The sequence below is a fragment of the Amphiura filiformis genome, chromosome 4 (assembly GCF_039555335.1).
Source record: "Amphiura filiformis chromosome 4, Afil_fr2py, whole genome shotgun sequence".
Taxonomy (NCBI): Eukaryota; Metazoa; Echinodermata; class Ophiuroidea; order Amphilepidida; family Amphiuridae; genus Amphiura; species Amphiura filiformis.
Window position 1 is genome coordinate 56,790,502 of NC_092631.1, and position 26,591 is coordinate 56,817,092.

Here is a 26,591-nt window from a genome sequence, read left to right on the forward strand (position 1 = left end):
TTTGTAGATATCTTGAAAGTTCTATTATTACGTTTATTTATGTTAAACAGCCTCCCATTATGCCATCATTGTATATGTTGGGGAACGGTTGGTTCAAAGTGACGTCACGATGAACCGCTTTAATATTTGTGTTTGAGTTCACAGTTCATATCTTCGATCAAAATCATTATGCAATTTAGATCAGACAACTAACTGTACTTCTGTCAAAGTACAAAGTTTAGTTTTATCATTGTGTACAATACTACGTCAGATATGATAGCAAAAATTCAAAACCACCGAAACATAGGTGTAAAATAAACTTCCAAGGTACACAATTGCCGGTAGAGCAATTAAGCAGATTTAGAATATTTTACTGCGAGAACATTAATTGGCAATTTATTTGCACTTACAAGAAATAAATAGGGACTATCATCAAATCAGTTGTATGAGTAAGTAGACTTTTAGAATGTTTAATTCTAAGGCCGTAAGTGAAACAATAACTGTGATAAGACTTAAGTAGCAACAACAAATTATGAACAAAAGAAATACAACATTTTGTCAAGTGTCATTTTAGTGGTTGTATTGTTCCATTTTCTGATCACGCCATGAAGTCACAGAAAATATCCAATTGTTGAGAATATTCTAGTTCTTGAGATTACGCTACCAATTATTTATTGGTTTTTAGAAGACTAGTTTTTCCGTCATTCGTTTACAGAAAACGGGAAGCTCGGACCCGTTACAATAATTTCCAAAACGGTGCTGCTTTCACCATTCACTCACGTTCTTCAGGAAACAGGCATTGTTCCACTCTGTTCCCACTTATATCGGCAGATTTGTTGTTTCAGCAAGTTGACAGAAGATATATTTGTTACAGGTGGATAATTGGTAGCACATTGTCTACACAAAACGAATGTCTTGCTCGCAAGTACAGGGCACGTAATCACGGCAGTCTTACAGCACAATAACACAACACTGTATAAATGTGACATATCAAAAGCAGACACTTTTGGGCAGGTTATCAATTTTACATATTTTAAATATAGAGAAATGTTGCTCCACAACGCTATTTTCCCCAATGAAATCGGACATTCCTAAGTGAAGATATTGAGTACGTAAGTTATGGTATTATAAAATTAGAAATTGAGATATCGGCCTTTAAAAAAATATTATTGACAATGTTGAGAGTAGGAATTACCTTGGAAAATACAAGATGCCAGTCTGAAACTATCAGACAATATTTTAAACATTAATAACATCACAAATTCGCAACAAACCCAAATTGTGAAAAAATCACCCCAGGGCAGATTTTTGGCTATTTATCCATTTACGATCCTGCCCAAAAGTGTCCGCTTTTGACACGACACGTCACAAAATATGCACCCACGAAATGCAAGATCATTCTGTGAAATCTGAAGATTTTGCGATCCGTAAATAGGTCTGAATGACTTTGGTATTGTGATTCAACTTGATTACACATTGTTACAAGAGAGAGGATTTCCCATATTTTATGAAATAGATTTAAATGTAAATAAATACTCCGGGTTCATCACACTCGGTAGAGTGGCGAAGAATTTTTTCTGTTCGCTGAACTTGCACGACATGATTAGATGTTTTTATAAAGGGGTACCCACAAATCAGGCATGTGCAGGGAGGGGCACCGATTTTTGGATACCTTGAAAGGGATGCCAAGCTATTTTTGGCAGACTATTTTGAGAATTCACACCTCCGTACAGTTTAATAGTTAGTTAATACATAAGGATTGTTGTCTTTTTTGCGATAATACTTCATGTAGATCAAACACCCTACAAGCATGGCTAACAGCAACACAACAGCAACAACTACAGTAATTCTGGAAAAAAAAAAAAAAAAGTAATTATAGAAAATCAATTTGGAATGTAGACCTATATCACTTTTGTCCGTATATACATGTATAACAAAAATTGGAATGAAACACATTCACAATTATTATTTTAGGTTCAGCTTACAGGCTGGCCTGAAGGAGACAGGATTGGAATCAATTCCTTGTATACAACATATCATTATAGCAAAGGAGTTCAACGGGCTTTGCGAACAAGCCAGCTTATAAAATGATCTACATGTACTTTTAAAACATACATTATATACATAAATAGTTATTTAATTTATAAAGCAAACTTCTATCAATAACACAGCATAAATGCAATCAGAGATGGGTTAAGGTTAGAGGAGGATGAAGGGTTTAGACTTGACTTGAAACAAAGTAAGAGTGTATCAAAGTATATAGGTATCGCATCCAGGGGGGATCTGGGCTGGGGTTTATACACAGAATTAAAACCAGAGAACCAGGACTCGACCGCCATCTTCATACAGGCATGGAGCAACAATTGGGGGTATTCGGTTTCCCTCGGAATGAGCGACGCACTTGATGCGACCTGCACGCGAGTGCCAGATAAGACGCAGAGTTGTTTTCGTTCGTCTTCGCGCACCGTCGGCAAAGACCCGAATACCCCCAATTTTCTCCCCATAGCTGACGGCGCGATTGTACGTGGCGGTATAGGGAGTCCCGGTTCTCCTTCTCTAATTCTGTGGGTTTATACTACTTTTAACCAATTGTAATTGCAATGAAATCGGGGTTCCAATCGGGGACAAGATTCCCGCCCCTCCTCTCACCCCACCGTGCTGCACGAACATGAAATCGAGTTCTGGAGAAATGTTAAAAGAAATAAATTCCTTTTGTCCACCATGTTACATATGTGTCTTTCAAACTGAAAGAATGCCAACCTAAGCCGGGTAGCAGTTGGAGATGCTTCTAATTGAGAAATCTATTGCAGGTGTGATCACATTACAAGCCTATTTGTCTACTTTGAACAGCAGCTTTTAAACCATGGTAATTTGATGTCAGATAATTATGTAATATATAGATACGAATCAGACATAAATACTCTTTCCACAATGTTGTTATTGATAAAGACCAGGAGTGTTGTGGCAGTGGCTACATATGAAGCATGTCTATCATACTATACCAGATAGATGCAATGTCAATTGTATTTTACTTGAGTCCCCTAAATTTACCGAGCGGTTAAGGCGTTGGACTGTGAATCCAAGGGTCACGGGTTCGAATCCGAGGTCCGCTTGAGCTCGGCTGGCTCTTTGTGTCCTTGAGCAAGGCACTTCACTCTACTTGCTTAGTGCTTCGGAGGGCAATTTAAGCCGTCGGTCATGTGTACATGTATTTCTGACATTAATGTAGAGCAGGGGATAATCCCGGTACTGTTAACTGTACTTGAAAAATACACTCATCAACTCTAGGTTCCAGAGTAAAAATATTAAAGTACAGCTTGTCTGTACGCAGTGCGATAATACTCATACATGAGGCCAGCACTAATAAGGAAGAAGAAGATTAAGTGATGGGAAAACTTACATGATGATAGGAAAAATGCAAGGAAGACAAAAATTGTGACCATCGGCGCAGCCATTAGGACAACAGCATTTGCTTATAAGCTCATAGTTCTATTTGAATAATAAAGAGTAGAATAAGTAGAATTAAAAAGAGAAAAAGTTATATTTCCATATTCCGGATGTGTTCATTATTATTAGTTATCCGTTATCCGGTTATATATAAAACATGAGTACTCAAATCTGAGCTTTAAAAATACTTCCAAAAGTATTCGAGGAGCTAATCCGGTTAGGGTTGTAATGCTTTATATTGATATTGGATAACCCTTAAATTATGCAAATTTTCAAGGATTGGTAGCAATTATATGATTAAACGAAAACCATAATATTCAGTTAGAAGATTATTTTGACTTCAACACTACTTAAAATTTGATCGCTTACCGGGAGCGCTTTCACAGTACCAACTGCGTCCTCAGCCGGATGTTATGGCTCTGATGATTTATGGCTTGTTGACAACCTTCGATGACATCACACTATAGAAGATGACGTCAAAGGAAAAACGGCTATCTGAACATAAATCAAAGGCTACCGGTTCCAAATCTGCTGCACATGAGCATATCTCTAGGAGCAAAAACACCCATCAAATAGATTGGGAAAACGTAAATGTGCTGGAAAAAGAACCCAAAGAATTTTCCAGAAGAGCTCTAGAAGCCATTCACATCAGGTAAAAAGGACCAAACTTGAACAGAGACACTGGACTGGACTTAAATCCAGTCTGGGACAACCTACTCATACCCAAGACCAACAATTGATAACATAATGGTAAGCTAATACCTAAAATTATTTTTTTAAAAGTAATTTGTTTACTACAAATATTGCTTCCCGCGCGAGATATCTATTTGAGGTACAGTAAGGCGCGTTGCAGGGGTTTGCCCACGACTACAAGCTACTACAGGTTAGCGCCCAGGACTTACATGGACTGAATGCATAGACATCATATTATAATAGACCAATAAGGGACCAATGATATGGACGAGCTAGCTGGAGGAATGGCGTATATATGCAAATTAGGAGATTGATGTTTATTTCCGTGAAGTCATTTTTGTCAAAATTATTTGAGCCTTATAAATTAAAATCACATACTGCAGTTACTGTCCGTTTTCCTATACACAATACACAGTGCTCTCACCATTGACGTGTGACCTCAACAAATGATGTATGTTGGGAGAATGGACACTTGCCTAGTTAACATCACTGTGTGAAAAATAACCAGCCAATATTTTATTTATTCTCCAAAACTTCTAGCAAATATATTTCTCTAACATGACCTAAAATTACAGCTAGGTTAGATGTTCAGAAATGGTCGCACTTTTGTAAAATATGAGTGAGGGCAAGGCATAGCTAGCCAACTCCCCGTGTTAATTGAATGGAGATTTGACCGAAAATATCGGTATCGGACCGCTCACTTCTGAAGGATGCCACAACAAAACGGTAAAAGCTACATTTAAATTATTCTAAATAGGTTCTAGAAAATAAAGTTTTGTAACATGTCCTAAATTTTTAGCTAATTTAGATGTTTGGAGAGGGTCGCACTTTTGTGTTTTATGAAGGATATGTAAACGACAGATAACACCAAAAATATGAAGAAATTATTTCCAAACTGTGTTAAGTCAACAATCATTATGTTGCTCATTTTGAAGAATGCTGGTTAACAAAAAGCAGGTCTTTGTGTCATTTCGTGAACAATGGTACACATATCATTGTTTCCTTTCGTTTCCTTTATAATCGGTTACCCAACTGAAGCTGTAATACCAGCTTTATTGCGATGTCGCACATTGAAAACAGACACTTGTACACAACCAGAGAAGATCTGATTTAATCAGTTGAGCTGCTTCAATGAGTGTTATCTTGGTTTAATAGCTTTTAATGGGGTTTAAGTCCTGCAAAGGTCGAGATGAATTCTACTGTAGACATGACTGCATCATGACGGACAGTAAGATCAACAATAGGTATCTGCATTCCAAGTGGAAGCAGAAACATATCACCTTTTCCTGGCAATCGCCAAGAACTAAATATAGAATTCGAGGCCATCTATAAAAAAAACCCAGAACGTGTGCCTAAATGGCTTGGGACATCACAACACATGTTTAAATTGGTATCAGATCTAAAATAATAATACAATAATTATCCCTAATTATGGCTTCCATTGTAACCGTTATGTTTTAAAATGCGATATTTTACTTTTTAAGAAAATAATATCATTTTATCGGAGTTTGTGCGATTCTCCCGTAACGCCGACGTGTAGTTCTCTTTAATAGGTAATTTGTTACCTCCCTTGCTTCTCTCTACTCAAGTGTATTAACGTAACTGTTAAATACTTTGCAATGTAACTGTGATGTTCGCGACTTTGTTCTTAAAGGATGAAAATGTTTGAATTTAAAATCTTGACTTGTTTGGTGAGGAAAGAATTACGAGGAAAGAATCAGCGCCAGCAGCAGTAACAAAAAACAGCAACAACATTAGCAATGACGAAAACACACCAATATGCAACAGCAGCAACTAGAACAACGAGATATATCACCATACCTTTGTTGTCCGTCGTGGCCAACTGCTGTAAAGGTCAGTACTGCTCCATCGATATAGTCCCCGGTACCGTTATAGTCAGCGGAGTCTGGAGTTCCAAGGGAAAACCCCGGATCTTGTGAATTTACCCTCCTTTGGCATGCCTGATACGCAATAGGGTATACATTAAAAAAAACATTATTTTTCAGTACCATTTTCTTATACTTTTTATTATTAGAAAATTGTTCTTAGAGGTAAATACTTGCATTGTAGTATCACATTAATCAATATTTATTATTACTTGGCCGAAATTAAGGGATGAGCTTGCAGAATTTCACAATTTGTCAATGCCATCCCCATAGGGTAAAACGTTCAATCTTAGACGAATAAATGGTTTGCTTTCCTCGCGATTGCTATTCTGGGCCTTATCTTAAAAGAGTGGAAATCCTTACCACTACCACTCCTTTTAGGGTGCATTTATTACTGGATATAACGATATGTGTTTACTGAATGCAGGGCCGATGCTAAGACATTGAAATGTCTCAACGTCACAATGCCTCCCTATTTGTTATTTATAGGTTAATAACTGAATATTACTTGTCGGGAGTGACATTGTTCAAAATAATGCACGCGTACTGAGATATTTTAATACCTCGTGCTCGTGAATTAGACACATTAGAACGCGTCTAATTCATGAGCCCCACAGCGGGAGTGCATTAACACGCATCAACATTGTACAATAAGTAATACGATGTTATTAACCTACTTCATACACTAGATAAAAATACCGTGCTTTGTGCTTTTTTTTATAATTTTGTCAACAAAAAAGTTGAACATCTAAAAAATGTTGAAAAATGTATCAACCCGCAAGAAAAATAAACTCGTCCGAAGCGGAGTACGCACACGTACAATTATACACAATTAATACACCACTGGCAGTTTTAAAGGAGTATTTCGTGATCCTAGTATCCTCTTTTTATGACATTTTTCAGTACATATCCACGTTCTGGTGCACCAGAACGAAATTCAAATTTCGAGATATCTTTGCTAAACGAATTAATGTGCAAGAAATATTTTGTACATAAACATTATGTAGCCAGAGTATTCCAGTGATATAAAAATCTCAACTTTTTTGAGAAAAGTGGGGGATGAGGCTGTGGATCACGAAATGCCCTTTTAATACACCACTGGCAATTTTAAGTAAGAGTGTATGAAAAATGAGGTAGTTGAGAAAAGCTTTCTAAGAGTGTGTACAGTAGCATTTAACTCATTCTTAATATTTATGATTTGTCATAAATTCGGTAACTGTTATTTGTAAAACCTACCACAGCACCTTGGCAGAATGCATCAGAATATCCATAACACCCATTAAAGGAATACTCGTAAAATAGACTGGACCCATCGTCAGGTTTGCTGTATGGAAACCTATAATAATAATAATAATAATAATAATAATAATAATAATAATAATAATAATAATAATACATGATGCAGTCATGTCTACAGTAGAATTCATCTCGACCTTTGCAGGACTTAAACCCCATTAAAAGCTATTAAACCAAGATAACACTCATTGAAACAGCTCAACTGATTAAATCGGATCTTCTCTGGTTGTGCACATGTGTCTGTTTTCAATGTGCGATATCGCAATAAAGCTGGTATTATAGCTTCAGTTGGGTAACCGATTATAAAGGAAACGGAAGGAAACAATGGTATGTGCACCTTTGTTCACGAAATGAGACAATGCCCTGCTTTTTGTTAACCAGCATTCTTCAAAATGAGCAACATAATGATTGTTGACTTGGAAATAATTTCTTCATATTGTTGGTGTTATTTGTCGTTTACATATCCTTCCTAAAACACAAAAGTGCGACCCTCTCCAAACACCTAAATTAGCTAAAAATTTAGGACATGTTACAAAACTATATTTTCTAGAATTTCATAGAATAATTTAAATGTAGCTTGTACCGTTTTTTTGTGGCATCCTTCAGAACGGAGCGGTCCGTTACCAATATAGCTCAATATTTTCGGTCAAATCTCCATTCAATTAACACGGGGAGTTGGCTAGCTATGAGCTAGCTATGCTTTGCCCTCACTCATATTCTACGAAAGTGCGACCCCTTCAGAACATCTAACCTAGCTGTAATTTTAGGTCATGTTAGAGAAATATATTTGCTAGAAGTTTGGAGAATAAATTAAATATTGGCTGGTTATTTTTCACACAGTGATGTTAACTAGTCAAGTGCCCATTCTTCCAACATACATCATTTGTAGAGGTCACGCGTCAATGGTGAGAGCACTGTGTATTGTGTATAGGAAAACGGACAGTAACTGCAGTATGAATAATAATAATAATAATAATAGGAGATTTTCCAAGTAAACAGTCGATATCTCTTTTACAAAACAACATGAAAATCATGGATTTTACTGTAGAAACCTAAAGTGGGACTCACCACCACCTCCCCCCTAATGGTCACTTTTGATGATGGGCCCTATCGCGCTTGGGTAAGGTGCTGGGGTAAAACATTTACAACGAGCGCGAAGGATGGATCTTTATACGATTAACAATGATTAACTGAAGTCGTTTGGGCGTAAACATGCGATTTTTTACGCCGGATGAAAAACCTTAGGGGTCTGGTACACACCCTTCCTAGTTCTAGTGTTATGTTATAAAGTGATCATTGAGTCACTGTAGGAAATTAGTGTTTTTCACTCGTTTTAATTCCCTTGCATTAGACAAAGAGTTAATAAGCCAAAGGCAAAATTGGGAATTCCCCATAGCCCAATGACATGTCTGGATTAATTGGTAGATTTGTTTCAACAAACAATATTAGCACAGCTTCTCAATGCATCAAGTTTTCACTTCCAGTTTTCAATATGTTGGTGCCTTTTTGTAACAACAATCAGAAACTTTGTTTTGCTTGAGGTAACTTTTTCATCTGGCCCTGCTAGAAAAAAAAGTAACGTGTATTACTTACTTAGGTTCAGTACCGTCTTTGTTTCCAATCTTTGAAATATCAATAAGTTGTCCATCTGGAAGTTTGCATCTACAATTATTAACTTTTATACACTGAGCATACGCAGTTGGTAATAATATAAGTGTCAGTAATGCTGTCCATAGTAGTGTGTTAACATTCCACTGTCGCCTCTGAGACTTATATTTTGAATCCGGTAACGTATTGCAAATTCCAAATTTCAGACGATAACATGATGCCATTTTGCAGATATCTTAAAAGTTATTTCAACTATTGTACAGGTTTGGTGCACGGTTGATTCACTGTGACGTCACACCTTGTGATGCACCGCTTTGACCTGTTTAATGTTTATGTTTGAGTTCACAGTTCAATTTCTTCAATCAAATAATATTTGTCATCATACTATTTAGATCAGACACTAACTATGATTGTATTTCTGTCAACATGGTAAAGTACAAAGTGTTTTTCCATGTATATACAACGCATTTAAAGCAATTATTATAACATTTGCTGAGGAGGACGCCCTCAATATTTTTCAAAATTCTGTTTTTTACACGATTGTTATGTACTTTAGTAAACTAACATACCCTGCATAAATCAAGACTGCTGTCGTTTTGTCTAAATCCGAGATTTTGAATAACTGAATGAACCGTCTTAATAAGACGGTTTATTATTACGATGGAAATATTATTCGAACGTGTACACGATGTGCATAATACAGTACGTACATAGCGTGCGGGCAGTCATGACATATCAAAAGAACCGACACGACTCACGTTCGAATGAGTGGCTCGCATTGGCGACATATGCCCTGGTATTAAATAGCGATTTTCGTTGTATTGCCTCGTCTGTTTTGGCCCAAATTAAACGGGGACATATCTGACAGTAAAAACTAATATTTTTACCAAAAAAATACAATTCTATTTCTTATGGAAATGTTATAATATGACTTTAGGTTTAAAATGAAACATTGCGAGATAAAATAACACATGTCCGTGACAAATAAGTAGTAGCCATTAAAAACCACCGAAATAAATGTAAAATAAACAGCTCTAAACGTAGCTTCCAAAGATACATATAGTGTGTGAGCCCGACCTCTCAAACGGGGCGTTTGGGGTGGGTGTATTACATGGGATACACAAAAATTAATGATATGAATTGAACCGGGCGGGAAAATGTCATCAAACTTTAGACAGGATCAAATTTGATCGATCTAGGATTTACTGTTCTTGAGTTATTTCCAAAAAGCTCAAATTCAAAGGTAAACGTTTTGGCTCTATAAGGGCCAAAAATGTCAAAATGATTCGATTTTGACAAAAGAGGTGTCAAAATGTTTGCTTTAATATAATAATTCAATAAAGATTGGATTGCACAATCTATGATTTTTTTTGGTCAAAATATTCAATGGAGCTAAATATTTGATCTTTTCGGTAATAACGGTAAAACCTAGATGGTCATACTATTCAAACATTTTTGAATAAGCATGCTGGAGTGTTAATAATTCGGTAGATTCATAATACGATGCGCCTCCAGCGTTTGCGGGGGAGAGGTCAAAATACGCAGTGCATGGGGAAATGTCGACATTCAAAGTCCGCGTAATACGAATACAACACAGGAACCTTAAGTCATTGTGTGTTTAAATGTAAATATAATGATGTTACACGCGAATGCGCAGTAAAATTATAATTTACAGTTATAGTAAATCCATTTTCTTCTATTGATCACACGGAATTCTTCTGTTTTAACATTATTATTATCACACTCGCGTGAAAATCCAATGGTGGCTAGAACGGCGATGTCAACACTGAAGGTCACAAATTGGACTAGCAAGAGCAACCACTGATGACGCACCGTATTGTGAATCGCCAGAATCAAGCGGCATAGGACACGCAACACGTGACGTACGAGGCTGGCGAAGATACAGGGCTGACAGCCCCATTCAAAATACACGGTTAGCAATTAATACTTATAGTGGGGTACTTTGTCGTACCCCGACGGTTTTGCAGTAAGATAATTTTGCTTTGACACCACATAAAAAATTTAGAATTGTTCGTGAAGATTTCATGATTATGTGTTAATCCAATGGCGACGTCAAAAATGCCGATATCGCATCCACCATCATCTGGCCAGAATTGTTATGACTTTTGTACACTTTTTAACTTTTACGTGTAAAAGACGGAAATGAACATAATGACGTGTTTAAAAACTATTTATTTGTAGCCCATTAAAACTTTCTTTTGAATTGGAGACGGTCCCCAACTTATGGCCCCAGCTGAAATGTAAGTTTTCACGTGAGTGTCCCTGTTTGCAGCATATTACATATAAAATTAGGACAATTATCGCAAAAGGGAGTACCAATTATACTTATTCCACCTACGCTTCCTAGTTTTTAACTATTATTATTATTATTCTATCTATTATTATTATTATCATCATCGTCATCATCATTCCTCTCAACATCCCCCGTAGATGGTGCTACTGGGGCCTGGTCCCCCCTGTGCTCTCTGGTAAATCCGGCCTTGAGACCAGCTATGCACATCAAATTGCCTCGTAAGTGGTGGACGATTTACACCCGTGTATCAAGAAGAAGCAGCCATCCTAGATGAATAAAAGAATAAAACCTTGTATCAGAAACACGGCATGAGGGCATGAAAGGTACATACGTACTTATTTGAGCTTTTGGTATGTACTACTGTCTGTTCAATTAGCTTAGATTCTTGAATTTTTAAGATATTTGAAAAAATACAAAATTGCGGTCAAAGTCATCAAAGAAAAGTGTTAGCACAGCCTTAGACCTAACGTGATTTATACTTTTCAAATTCTAAAGTTCAATTTAAAACCCCATTTCTTTTCAATTTTGGTCTTTTCCCGCGATATTTTCAAAACAAGCCGTAGAACGTCGGGTACCATAAACCTTTTTTGAATCAATCCATTTAGAGCAATGGGGACGCCGGACGTAGTCTCCTCCGCAGCCAGTTTGGTTACGCTCCCTCCACACAAACAGTCTGCCAATGGCCACTTATAACGCCGTTTCTGATTGGCTACACGAATGTAGCCGTAGAGCTGTACATACGGGAACTTGATTGACCTCAGTCAGCTGGCGAGATGGCGGGTCAAACTTGCTCATGAATAATAAAGTAGCCGTCTAGCCGATCGACCAATTGAAAGCTTTGTTTGACGTAAAGCTGGATGACGTCGGCAGAAGACCGTTAGCGAATCAAAAAGGACCAGTTCGTGATCATTGGCAGACTGTTTGTGTGGAGGGAGCGGAACCAAACTGGCTGCTGTGGAGACTACGCCGGACGATATGTCACAATGCGCTGAGATAGTATTTATTCGACCATCCGCATCAAGAATTGTCCAGCAAAATAGCTATATTTGTCAGTAGGCCTATTTCAGATTTGTGTTGAAATCCTACTGTTGAAACATTACGTTATTATTTATGAACTACATGTAAGTTTATAAAATAGACCCAGCTTATATAAATACATGCCTTGCGTATTTATTTATTTATTTATTTATTTATTTATTTATTTATTTATTTATTTATTTATTTATTTATTTATTTATTTATTTATTTTAGTTCATTTATTTATTTATTTATTTATTTATTTATTTATTTATTTATTTATTTATTTATTTATTTATTTACTTTGCGAATTTATTTTGCGAATGGATCTGAGAAGGTGTAGGCATATTATAAAACTACACATTTATTTTCAATTAGTTATTTCGTTTTGTTTGTTGAATACAAACTATGAGAAGGACATTTGGAAACAAAAGAACTTTTGTACAAGAAAATATTATTCAAAATAATCAGGTTACAGAAAGCAATTTTTGAAAAGTCACTGTATCTGAAAATGTCAAGCGAATGCTGATATTCTTGGGAAGGAATGATGGTATTGAATTAAACTCAATTTACATTGTAAACCAGTTGAAATAAGATGGAAAAAAATGTTTAGGAAAAAATAATGCTCAGAATAATGTTATGCATAAAACGTAATCGCGCCATATAATTTCGTGTAACAAAAACCGGTGGACCATCATCACCTATAGAACCTATCCAATAACCGGAACGGTATAACAATAGAGGCCCTGCATCATTTTATCGATTGGCTCCAAACAAAGGATTTGAACCGGTGTCCTTCACCGTAGTTATGGCGGAGTGCAGTCCATTCAATCAAATGTTGTCATCAACCTATTTGATCGTAGTGCAGGGTTATGTGTGTGAGACGAACTGTCACGGTAGATTGCAATCATGCTTTTGTTGAATGCATTTGAGTAGTCCGCCATATTTACGGGATGATACGTCACATGCAAGGCCTCTATTGAAATGACAGGACAGATTGGTGAACAGGTTGTTTTGCTATATTGGATAGGGTCTATGCCTTAAGTTGAGAATGGACCGTCCCACTCGATTTGTAAAAAGGTCGCGAACCCTTTGGGTGGACCCAAGTAACTGCCTAAAATGAGGCAAAATTGAAAAGAAATCGTGTTTTAAATTGAACTTGGGAATTTGAAAAGTATAAATCACGTTGGGTCTAAGGCTGTGCTAACACTTTTCTTTGATGACTTTGGCAGCATTTTTTTATTTTTTCAAATATCTTAAAAATTCAAGAATCTAAGCTAATTGAACAGACAGTAGTATGTGTTATTACAATACATTGAATTATTGCAATACATTGAAATTAATTATGAAGATACAATAATTGGAGGACATTAGGCTACAGCTTCCAGAAGGGCTATTAATTACATCAGATGACCTTGTCCAGACCAGCTTTTCAAATAACATTCGCCTAAAACAATTTATTGTCAAATGTTGACAGTTGGCAACAGGAATGTGATGCTGGAGCTATTTTGCCAGTATCAGCCATAATATACTTGAATGCGTTATTATCGCCGTATCTTAGCTAAAACGTTACTAAAATAGGACTAATTTGCTTAAGAAGTCTGTGGTGTAATGAAAAAAGTGATTTTTTAAGATGGCATCCCAGTTGGTAACTACATCTACGTGCATATTATGTAGAATTGCCATTCGCCTTTTTTGCTTTTGCTATCGATCATATTCTTGAAACGATATTAATATTTGTTTCAACTCAAAAATTTTAAAATACCTTAATGTATCCGGGTAAATTCATCCATAATTCAACGTTTGGTATGATTTCCTTGCCTTCTGCTCCTCTTGCTAATTTCATAAATAACACGCCAGAAATTAAGTATATCACGACCAATGCACTAAATCTATAATAGAATGAATTATATCATGTCACTCAAAAGACTACATAATGTATCACACTGATTCGGCATAGTGGCGAAAAAGATATTGCTGCATGGAAATTTGGAAATTGCTATTTTCAACGTGTGCAATTTAATAAAAGACGTATTAAGTATACAAATACTATAGGATAACAAAAAATACTATAGGATAACAAAAAATACTATAGGATAACAAAAAATACTATAGGATAACAAAAAGATACTATAGGATAACAAAAAATACTATAGGATAACAAAAAATACTATAGGATAACAAAAACATACTATAGGATAACAAAAAATACTATAGGATAACAAAAATACTATATAGGATAACAAAAAATACTATAGGATAACAATGTCTAATTTCTAACACCTAATAAAAACTTACATGATACACAAAATGGATCCAACACTAAGACTTCCGCTTCCATCGTTACCATTTTTACACCCATTAGCGCATGCACATATACTTTTTAGCGTAAAATGCTGAAAAATATCGAAATAGTAAAATTATTTTTAAAATAAATTGTGTCTGACAAACAATTCCTACTTTTCATACCCAATACATGGACAAACCAATATCCACCAAGCACCCTTACATAATATCAATCACAACTATACACACTGGTCAAAAGTATTGCAACATAACATTGCTGCCTAAGACGAATTAGGCAAACTGTAAATTGAACAATCATTTAATAACTTTTCATCAACTCTTCCTATACTTTTGTACAGGAGCCAACTGTTGTTAATCCGCGATGAATCAACACTTTTGCAGTAAGCGTATACGCGAACGCCAGCGCAAATCCGCGTTACGCGTGAGCGCGTAAAATTCGTCATGTCTGGAATCTGTGTGCGTATCACGCTTGTTACAAGTTAAATTCAGTATTTTGGAAGTATCGGATAAAGATTGCTGTTTTATTCAGTTTTATTGCTGATATCAACAGAAATCACCAATCTTTTTGTAAGGCTGACTGTCATTAATTAACTGACATTCATCATGAAATAATCAGGGAAATAATCATATGAATTATACGATCTTTAGCTTGTTTTCGTTGTTGAAAGGATTCAATCATGTTTCACCGTTGTTCATCACCGATTAACAACTCGCGTTCGGCGAGTCTGCGTGGTTTACTTCGCTCGAAGCTGCCCTCGCGAAGTAAACCACGCAGACGACGCGGACGCATCTTTGTTAATCGGTGATGAACAACGGTGAAACATGATTGAATCCCTAAGTCAATTTCACATGCGTAATATATTAGACAGCTATGTTTTTTGCTTGATATAAGTGAGATTAGGCTAATGAATAGGAAGGAAGGTGTCACCTACCTGTGGTGACATCGTGTGCGTATTTATGTGCTTACAATGGCGGAAAGACGGAAATATAAATCCATTTGAATGCAGAAACGAAAAATTTAAGGCCACATAATGTCCAGATGCCTTTGTAATGGTCTCCAAATGGGAGTAGGCCCGTAGCCAGGATTTATTTGGGGGGGGGGGGGGGGCTGATTTTGAAAAAGTGGACCTTTTTTTTTTTTTTTTTTTTTTGAAAATTTGGACCTTTTTGGAAACCTCTATTTTGTTCGATCGCTACGCTCGCAAATGGGACTTTTTGGGCCTTTAGCATTTTTTGGGGGTGCCTCGCACCCCCCGCACCCCTGGCTACGGCCCTGGATGGGAGAACGATTCATGAATGTCATGAATGTGTCGGGTGAAAGAGATTATCAGCCTTCGAACACAAAGGGCCTTCAGGTCATGGGGGACTTCAAGGAACCACATGATCTTATTATTGTATTTGAAATTCCTGGGTCCGCCAACCCTTGAAAGACGTCATTGTCAACATAGCACCACTTCCGTGCAACTTTCTTCTGTAACAATTTCCCGATACTTTACATATTAACTAATTATGGGGCTAGAGCCCCAAACACGTCATATTAACTAATACATTTGGTGATCACTGTAAAGGCATCGAGATATTTTGTGGAAAAAGTTTCTTCGTCTCTGCGTTCAAACGGATTTCCATTATTCCGTCATTGTTAGCTCCGGAATTGGCGCATGCCCGATGTCACTATGGCATGATGTCATCACATATGACATTTCCATCCCATTGATTAGCCTCATCTTACCTATGTAATGCAAAGAGCATTGCCATCTAGTACGTATTGTGAAATCGACAGGACATTTTGGGCTATTCCAGAAATTAATGGCACCCCCTAAAGAAGACATGTAAGTTTGTACCATAAATTTTTGGGAATTCCCAGACCAAAATTTTATCCCAAAAAAATTTGAATTCCCATTTTGACTATAAAATGATGAATTCCCAGTGTCTCTTTTAGTTTTGCCAAAACTTTTGGGTATTCCCAAGCCTAAAATAAAAAGGTGTTTTTTTCTTGGGAATTCCCATGTTTTCTTTAGGGTTGTGAAAATAATGACTATTTTTTTTGGAATTCCCAGAGCAAAAAATGGTGAAAAAGTTTGGGAATCCCTTGTCTCTTTTAGGGGGGGCCTTTAATTTCTGGAATAGCCCATTGCATGAATGTTCAACTCACAGTTTGCCGATGTCATATTTTTCGGCGATGTTGAAATACTTTTGGCCAGTGTGAGTACATTAGTTAGGCCCTACAAAATAATAGCGAGACAGAGGGTTTATGTACACGGTGCTATACTCACGTATTTTTGCATCTGTTCCCCTTCTCGGGTCAATGTGGGGTTATTTTGTTTCCCGTTTATATCGCATTCCAAAGTTAGAACTGATGTTCTGTAAAGAAAACGTATGGCATTTTAAAAGAAACAAGCCACAAAATGTTGGATAGTTCGTACGTACCTTGCAAAAAAGTAATAAATCGATTTGAAGATGTATCAAATATAACACAGATTGCATCCCAAGATTTAGATCCGAACCTTTAACATATAATAGCGTGTAACCTTGGCATTACGATTATAATCCCAGCGAATGTGTATTGTTACTTTGAGATTACTTTCGTAAGTACAAATTAATAGTCGATTCACGGAACAACAGAGTTGGTGACGTACCCGTACATAACACGTTTTGTTTTGTTTTTTCTTGACTCTGTAGCATGAATTGCGCTGAGGATGCTTGGGTATTCATTAAGCAATTTAGAATAGACCAAAAATAGCTGAAAGTGACTCAAATTTTAGAAAACGGTAATGCGGTTTTATTTAGTATTATGGCGCTATTTTTTTTCGATTTATCAATTATTTAAATATATCGCTCCGCCGAATTCGATTCTCATCGTGCTTGACTGACTACGAATCTGGGTAGTTCGGAATTAAATATGCGGAATTATATAGATTAATAGATTATAGTGAAGTTATATTATCTTGTTATCTGTCTATTTCTCTTCCTGTATTCAGCGAGTCATTCCCCGCGAAACTTTCTTAACTGGTTGATGAAACTCGTAAGTTTCATTCACAACAAGTGGTGGAGAATACGGGTAGCGATCCCGGTACCTCTCGCAAATATATCGCTCCACGGTATTTCTCTCTCATCGTGCTTGACTGACTACGAATCTGGGTAATCGTCAGGGTTTCTCGGTAGGCTGTATGGCTCTTACACGTGACATCCTTTTAATCTCTTATTGATCCTCACGCGTTTCCGGGCTTATTTGCATATTTACTGTTGGCGCAGTTACCAATTTAATGGCGGAACCTTTTGTCCGAAACAAAAGCGCCAACTTTTGAATAACTTGTCGGGAAACAGGTTGTTTTCAAATCGGCACAAAAGAATAACATGTGTTACGTCGCAATTGTTGCTTTAACTTACCTTGGAACATCTTCATACGTTTCTGTGTAAGTTATTTCAGTGCCGGCAGAATTCCATGTGGCTGAGTCTGCATTGCCGATGGGAAAGTATTTAATTGGTTCCGCTGTACTACGTTGACAAATCTACGGTGCGAGATGAAAAATAAGAAAATGAAAAAACAACTCCAAACAAAAGAAGTAAAGTCAGTCAGGGGTGCAAATTGTGGTTTCTTCCTCAGGAGCAATGTTTTTAGGCTCAAGATTTCCTCAATCATAACCAGATATAAAATATCTTTATTCTACACTTCGAATGACGACAATGGTAACATAGTATATTTTCAGAGAGACTCTTCATGTTAAGTCTTCGAGCTTTCAAACTAGGGTTTCTTTTGGACAATGTGCGCGCGAAAATTTGGTATTTCACACTAGTTTGGCACATAATTTTGGTGGGACACGGTCTCCTTTCTCCTTTAGTTTCCCTTCCCCCTCCCCGATTTTCTCTTTTATTTTTTGTCAGAGTGAGCACATTTCTCTTTCATATTTGTCAGGGGGCTCTGCCCTGCAGTGTATTGCTTCATTTCCTCATGCCACCCTTTTCAACTTCTTCCCAAATTTGATGTCAGAACGTACATCTGATCTTAGTTTGTCCTGCATCTCGGAAATCTTTCTCAGCTGGTTGCATTTGGTGAGCAAAATCATGTGTAAAGTGAGCTCTGTGTAGACCAGCGTAGATTTCTTTTTGACATTGGGGGAATTTCTTGAAGTATAATGCATCAAGCACCTTTTAGCGACAGAACAAGTTATAATAGTACAAATGTGCGCGAAGATTTTGCCATATTTAAGCTAAATTGATGAAAAAATATGGTGCAAAAGTAGAATAAATTTGCGCCGAAGCGTGGAAACATTTGCACTTTTGGGGCTAAAATGTCCAAATATGAGGTTAATTTGGCCAGAAACCAACATACAGGCGTCAACATTGGGGGTGGGGATGATTGTATGGACCATTCCCCAAAATATTGGGAGCATTTGGGTCAATTTCCTTACTTTTACAACTTGTTCAATGCTTTATGTTTCTTCTTTTTTAATTTAATTCCTCAAGATTTTCCAGGTTGTTTTCTCCTCGCTGGCACTTCTGATTTTTTAGTATTGATACACTGAATTTCCTTAATGACTACAATTTTTCAATAAATTCCAAATTGCCACGTTGTGTAAATTTCCTGAAATATGTGCCCATTTCCACCTGCATTCACGCATCTTCCTTTTTCCTCTTGAATTACATTGAATACCTAGTCTTGTGATGAATTGTAAATTTCCTCAACCATTGCCAACCATTTCCATATTCTAACACAACACCTTCATCTTTTAAGGCTCTTATTTTTTGAACAATCATGTGAATTCCTCAAAATTTTGCACAACCAGTGTCTTGAGATTTACACTATAGCTTCACTGCCTCACTGCCGTCAACTTGTTGATTATTAACTTGTTCTTTAGCTGAGATATGTTTCCCTCTACGTTATCTACCTCACTCACCCCTTTTCTTCTTCCCCCTTCTTTCCTTTTCTTTCCTCTTTCCCTCTCCCCTCCTTTCTTTTTCTTCTCCCTTCCTCTTTTTTCCGCTCTCTCTCTTTTTCTGCACAAGGCATTATTTCCTCAATTTTGACTCTCGTTTCTTAGGAGCGGTGCTCCCCGCTCCCGCACAATTTGCATCCCTGTAAAGTCTCTTTGATGATTGCGCTATTCTAGTTGAAATCAGTACATCCCCTATTGAAGACATGATTTTGATCTTCCACAGAGGGAGTGTTAATTTCAAATGGGGTTACCTGAATGAGTGACTCCATTTGAAATTTACACTCCCTGCGTGGGAAATCAAGGTTATGTCTTCCATAGGGGAAGCCCGGATTTTAACTGGAATAGGCCATTAAACACCGAACTTAACTCTTAACTCTAGGTTACGAAAAAGGGCAAATGACTAAAAACTCCTTTTAAAAACCTTTATATTGATGGCAGAAGCACAAAGGCATATCATAAAATCTACTCATCATAAAAAGGGGATAAAACTATGCATACTTACGACTTGGTTTATGCATTCATGATCGTTGAATCCAAAGCAAACATTAGCAGCATATTCCCATTCAGGATTACCGTCTACAGATTCCTGATAGCCAAACCTAATAGGGTTAATAATAATCATTATTACATGTACAGGGTGTCCCCAAAAAGAGGCCACTCATTGCGCCCTCTTTTCTCCTATTTCTGAAAAGTTGATAAAATATATTTTGGTATGTAAAGAAACCTTTAATCGTTAGCTTTAATAAACCAAAACAATTATTTCAATCGGCTCACAACTTTTGAAGATATGCCCTCTTGAATAAAAGTACCAGTTTTTCCACGGATAGCAAACAGAGTGGTTGGGATGGCTCATGCTATGGAGTGGCCTGTACGATCACCAGACATCACACCACTTTTTTTCCTTTGTGGCAAAATCTAAGATCTTCGCAAACGTATTACTGAATGCATTCGCAAGTATCCGGCGCAAAAGGATGACACGCAACGCAATTGATGCAATGAGGACCAGGGAGGAGGCAACCAGGTAGAGGGCAGAGCAGCACAGTAAACTCAGTTCAGAAGAACCAAAGACAAAAAATAAATAAAAAAAAAAGAAATCAAGAAACAACAAAGTAAGAAAGTAAGATACATAATAAAACAAATAACCAAGAAAAAATAAGTAATTGCAAGTAAAGCAAAAGAAGTCCCATTCTGCATCCATTTTACCCACAAATTAATGACACTATTAACAAAATCCATTGCGCATAAACCAACTGGTAAAGCCCATTTCATAAATAAAGTTATTTTATAAAGTTATCATTGAGGAATGTTTGATATTCATGCATGGTATGTGTACTCCTTTTCAATCTTTGAAGTAGCCAAACCTTCTCCGTGGACAGAGTGAAAAACGGGTACATTTCTTTAAAAGAGCTATCTTCAAAAGTTGTGAACCGATTGATAAAGTTGTTTTGGTTTATTAAAGCTAACGACTCGAGGTTTTTTTACATACCAAAATATATTTGATTAAATTGTCAGAAATAGGAGAAAAAGAGGGCGCAAATGAGGGGCCTCTTTTTTTGGGGACACCCTGTATATACACATTCATGGCCTATGTAAAACTTTATTTCAAGGAGGAAGCAGTCAATTTTTAGAATTAAAAAAGAACACGAAAGCTGTCTTATTATACAAGTGTATAAGTTAATATTCATTGCAAAAGGGTACTAACTTCATGTAAGCATTATCATGAAATCTAGAGGTTTAGTTTCAGGGGTTATGATTCGGGTTATGGTTTAGGATTAGCGATTAGGGTTAGGAATTAGGATTAGCGGTTAGGATTAGGGTTAGCGAAAGGGATAAGGGTTAGGGTTAGTAATATAAACTTTTGTGATGCTTACACATGGGATATTCACTGTATAGGTAGTGACGTAACAGGATTAATTACCATAGCGATAGGTGAGAGCAATTTTTGAATGTATTGACCTGCACTATAAAGTAGGCTGTACTCATCACCTTTGTGTATGTGTGCAATCATAGATTGAATACAATACAGCTCTTTTCGAAGACACAGTACAGTAACTTATATATAGTTCAGAGCAATACAATCAAAATTGTTTTCACCTATGTCTATGGTAATAAATCCTGTTACATCACAACCTCTACAGTGAACATCCCATATGTGTTGATATAAAATAGGGTAGGTACCTAAAAATGATCATATCTTCTGATTAAAGTAAAGTAACCATGTTTTTTGCACAATTCTAAATTCTGTGAATCGAAGGAAACAACAACACTCTATCGCAGTAAAAGGTTAACTTCCAAGTGTGTTCCAAGATGTCAGAACAAATAGATAATTTCAACCCACCCTGTATTATACTAGGTTTAAGTATTTTCACTTACTTTGGTCCTCCTGATTTCTTGCCGAGCGGTGCCAGATCCACCAAGCTGCCATCGGTGTATCTACACGAACACTGGGTTTCTTGTACACATGTTAATATCTGTGATTCTATTTTAGTTATGATACTTAAAATTACTAACAAATTTAAAGGTAAAACTCTTTTAATAAACCAAATCATAGTGTGTGACATGTTACTGCCTTTTAATTGACACATACATTACAACACTGTTGTTAATGATACTACAAATACTGCAATTATTTATTAAGTATACACATAACTATATGGCACATATTGTGAAGTTGGTTTATAGTTAAATCGCTAGCGACGACTGACTATGGAGATATACTTTAGTAGATCATTTTAGTGGCGGTGAATAACATCCTATTCGTCGAACTTCCAGCTGAACTTCGAGCGATCGAGGTATACATTACATGGGTAGGTTAAATAGCAGAGATTCGTCTTATAGATTGCAAATTATCGGTTGCTAAAATTATTCACGATCAATTGATTCGTTTCAATATTCCTTTAAATTTCATACTCGGGTTAATGCTTTAGTGTTTTTAATATGTAAAGATTTGCGCAATCCGCTGAAGCTTAAATAGCGATATTCATACCTAAATAATACATACATTCTAACTTCATGGAATTCCATGAAATTTTGAAAATAAAACATGTTAATACTGCATTCCAATGTAAAGTTCAAAGTCAGATATTACAATATCAATATTTGACCAATTAATATAAAACTAATCATTAATTGCTATCTTTTGTCAATAGCTGGGGTAGTTTTATCCAATTCATATCACCTGTTGGTAATGCGTGAGATAATCGGTGCGCATTTCTATTAGAGTTGCTAGGACACGTTTTGCTCTGCTAATTGAGGTGGAAAATTATCACATGATAGTACATTATTGTACAACTGGACTATTATAGTCGATATATACAATGTATATATCAACTTGAATAGTCCAATTACAAGAATAGTCCAATTGTCCAATTATATTATACATCCTACAAAAAATGGCGTTAATCTATACCATACAGAGGGTGTAGATTGCAAATGGAATCACCCTTAGTTCAAATTCAGGCTCCCTGTGTGTGGAAGATTAAGGTCATGTTTTTCCATAGGGTGTGTGTATGAACTAGAATACCCCATTAATTTGTGCGGATCCATGTCATGCATGTTGCAATATTTGATAGTAAATTTTGTTCAAGCTAAACTCTTCAACAAAAGTTTGAAAAGATTTTCAAGCATATCTCAGATTATTTGTGACATGTTCATATCGTGTTTCATATCAATGGATAGCTACGTTCGTTCCCTTTACAATGACACCACATTTGAAACAATCACCTTTTTCACGGCTGAGTACACGACTTGTGAATGTTGTGGGGTCTCAAACAGAATGTGCCAAATTGACACTATCATGTCATTATTCTGTGCTCAAACAACACAAGTCACGAACCTCAATAGCGGGTGGAAAAACATATGCAGCCACAACAGCCAGGCACCTCCTCCTCATGCTGCTCACCAACCTGTTCACACGTTGTTGTGAAATAGCATTCCATTCTCCAACCAGGGTTCCTCGCAGGTCATTCAACGTGGCACACCGACATCGCCTGGCTAATAATTATTTGGTGCAGCAGAGACATTAAAATGAATACACGGGATCCATACACGTGAATTGCTATGCACGATTTTGATATCAGACGAAAATCTTCGGATACTGGGTTACAAAATGATGAATATCTCCCGTAAATGAATTTTTCTCAAGAAACCAGATGTGGTCTCATACACTTGAAAATACGTGTTGAACAGGTATTATAGTCGTTAGCGTGCGCTTTGAAAATTGGCCGTGCGCTTTGAAGTCAAAATTTGACCAAAACTCTCAATTTTATATTGCGTTGGTCCTATATGGACTACAGCGCGCAGCATAGCGGCACTCACTCAAGTGGAGAGAGTATAACCATTGACCGCAATGTCGTATACAAGCTTGCTCACAGAGCGAGAAATCAATTACCCCGTCTATACAGTAGCCTTAGTCAAGTCACTTCGCTAATAATATGCATCTCATAAGGTCCGAATAAAATGGTCATAGGTTACTGTGGATTCAACCTACTGGCGATTTCTACTATGAAGATATCGGGGCGATGTCACTGTGCGTGGTTGCATTGGCTACTCTGGCACGCACAGCACGACCAAGCTGGTCTCACAAGTGTTCAATCGTGTTGAGGTCTGGGCTGATGGCAGGCCATTCCCATTCTCTCTACTCCCATATTCTGTAGGTAGTCGTTGACTACCCTGGCTCTGGAGGGGCGAGCGTTGTCATCTTGGAGGATTGCATTAGGGCCCAGATTGTGGAGATATGTATGGGATTGCTGCACAGAATAATGGTCCCTTTGGCACATTCGGTTTAAGACCCCACTACGTCGTACATTCACATTCATGGTTGTTTCAAATGGGGTGTCATTTAAAGGGGGAATAAAGTAGCTATCCATTGATTGCAACATGATATGAACATGTCACAAATAATCTGAGATATAGATGCTTGAAAAAACTTTCCAAACCTTTGCTGACGAATTTATAAGATTATGCTTAAATTTGGTCCAGTCCAGATATTGTAGCTCAATATTTGCATATAAATAATTGTAATAATTATTTTAACAGTAAGCTACAATATTGCCCTGGGTATTTTACTTATTTTGAGTTCTAAGGTACATTTGAATAAACGTAGTCTCTTCATATTCTGGAAGGTTAAGATCTAACCAACAAAATTCAATTACAAAATGTCTATCAGTATGCTTCGACTATATTTATAAATACGCACGTGACCCATGGGCACGACATACCAAGACCAGCAGGCGTGACCAAATCCTCATGCATTGACCACTATACAGAAAAGGATAGGAACTCTGTAGATAAATATCATCAAATTCAAATATTAATTGAATAGCAAAATTATTACACATGGGGGATTCCGAATTGTGTAATAATTATGTAATCAACCACAACATTTTGAAAGTATTTGACGACGGAAAAATATTCAATGATTGAAACGTTTACAATCATGATAATCACAAAGTTAAATAAAGTAGACAATTTTGCTGCACATTTGTCTCATGTTGGTCAGCCTTTGCATTCAAATGTATAGGAAGACCACCCGCTATGTGGTCACTTCGAGACTTATTGTCTACAAGCTGTTATGGTAGCGCGGAGGTGGTCACGTGCGTATTTATAAAAACGCATTTATAAATATAGTCGAAGCATACTGTCTCTTGTTGATTCATTTAAGCTCTTTACGTTATTGAAATATCAGCTCCTAGGGAATGCAATCTTGTTGCTGGAACAGAAAAATCTAGCAAAGATTCCTCTGTATAAAAAGATTTGTACCCAAGTAACTGCATGACAGTCCCACACACACCTTGTACTTGCTTCACTTCCTCAACATTCAAATAACGACGCCATTTTGACGCTGTCTCTTTAGAGTTTTTGTGAAGACCCATAGACTGTCTGTATGACACATTGGTATTGATATCCAGCCATCTTATGGCAGACTCTGGGGTGGGTTTTTCGAGAAAAGAATAGATCTTATGAGTTAGAACCTGCGGATTAGCAGCAAAATCTTCATATCTGATTAACTTATATCGATTTTTTAACAGGTACGGTGGGTTTATGGTAAGTTGAAGATCACGGAGTAAAAGATGACAATACCCGTTTATTGTTGCTCTGTATTCTGCCATGGCTGCGTTAGGTCTGAGATGAGAGTTTCTGACCAGCAATGCCATTTCCATTAAACTACTCAAGTCAGGTTTAGCGTGTAACCTACCTAGCAGGTATAAGTCAAATGCGTCTTTCACATCATCAGGAATTTCGAGTAGTTTTTGTGAGTTTGCCACGCCGCGCGGGTCTCTAACAAGGTGAATAATCTTAAGATTACTATGGTGAGTTTGCTGGAGAAATTGAAAAATATCGTGCAAAGTAACTGAAACAGTTTTCATAGCAATATTACCTTTGTAACGCAGACACATTTTTCTCAATATTCGTGCTGGACTTTGCAATTTCCTACCAGTGTTAGATCTGAGAATAGAGGACAAATTTTTAGTATAATGGACCAAAGTTGACATGTTCATATAAGAAGATGAAAACTGTTCAGAAAATTCACACCGAAGAATCCGTTCGAGCAATTTTGCAGAACTTCGTCTCTCAATATCAGCTAAGATTTCAAAAACTACTAATGGTTCAAAGATGTAAAACATGTTTGGATTTACGTTGAATATTTGTCCGAAAAATGTTGAGCCACTCCGGAAATACGCCAAAACTATGACAACGGTAGAATCATCCATGCTTCGTGAATTAAGTAGATTATCCTGTAAAGTTTGCAAATTAGGCTGTCGAATTGCTGAATCATACCCATTCTGAAGTTCCTGCCTATCCAACTCTTGATTCTCCAATGTGGAAGCTCTTAGATGTTTGATAAACATGAAAACAAATATGCAAGCCCACATTGCTATGATAGCATAGCCAAAGTAATTTATGGCGTTGAGAACTTGGTTTATCCGAACCATTTTGTACCTGTATTTTGTACTTTTTCACAAGCACATGCAGGCAAGTCTCTTCAGTACAGCTGTGATATGCATCACTCTTAGCCACTCTTCTTCAGAACTCCCAGCTAAAGCTGAAAGATCCACTTATTAGAACTCTCCATCTCAACCCTTCATGATCTAAATGTATTATGTTGCT

General features: G+C 36.9%; 2 protein-coding genes across 2 annotated transcripts; both read right to left on the reverse strand.

Annotated features, from left to right (window-relative positions):
- Positions 1 to 10,680: 10,680 nt before the first annotated feature.
- LOC140149882 (cation-dependent mannose-6-phosphate receptor-like) lies at positions 10,681 to 20,103 on the reverse strand. Its single transcript, XM_072171906.1, has 6 exons — positions 19,984 to 20,103; positions 17,935 to 18,056; positions 16,821 to 16,908; positions 14,539 to 14,636; positions 14,006 to 14,132; positions 10,681 to 11,489 (listed from the first exon to the last, which is right to left on the reverse strand). The coding sequence occupies exons 1-6, from the start codon at positions 20,101 to 20,103 to the stop codon at positions 11,430 to 11,432; spliced, it is 615 nt and encodes a 204-aa protein (XP_072028007.1). The 3' UTR covers positions 10,681 to 11,429.
- Positions 20,104 to 22,041: 1,938 nt separating this feature from the next.
- Positions 22,042 to 26,591, reverse strand: LOC140151106 (carbohydrate sulfotransferase 1-like). The gene has a single exon (XM_072173325.1). The coding sequence runs from the start codon at positions 26,414 to 26,416 to the stop codon at positions 25,148 to 25,150; it is 1,269 nt and encodes a 422-aa protein (XP_072029426.1). The 5' UTR covers positions 26,417 to 26,591; the 3' UTR covers positions 22,042 to 25,147.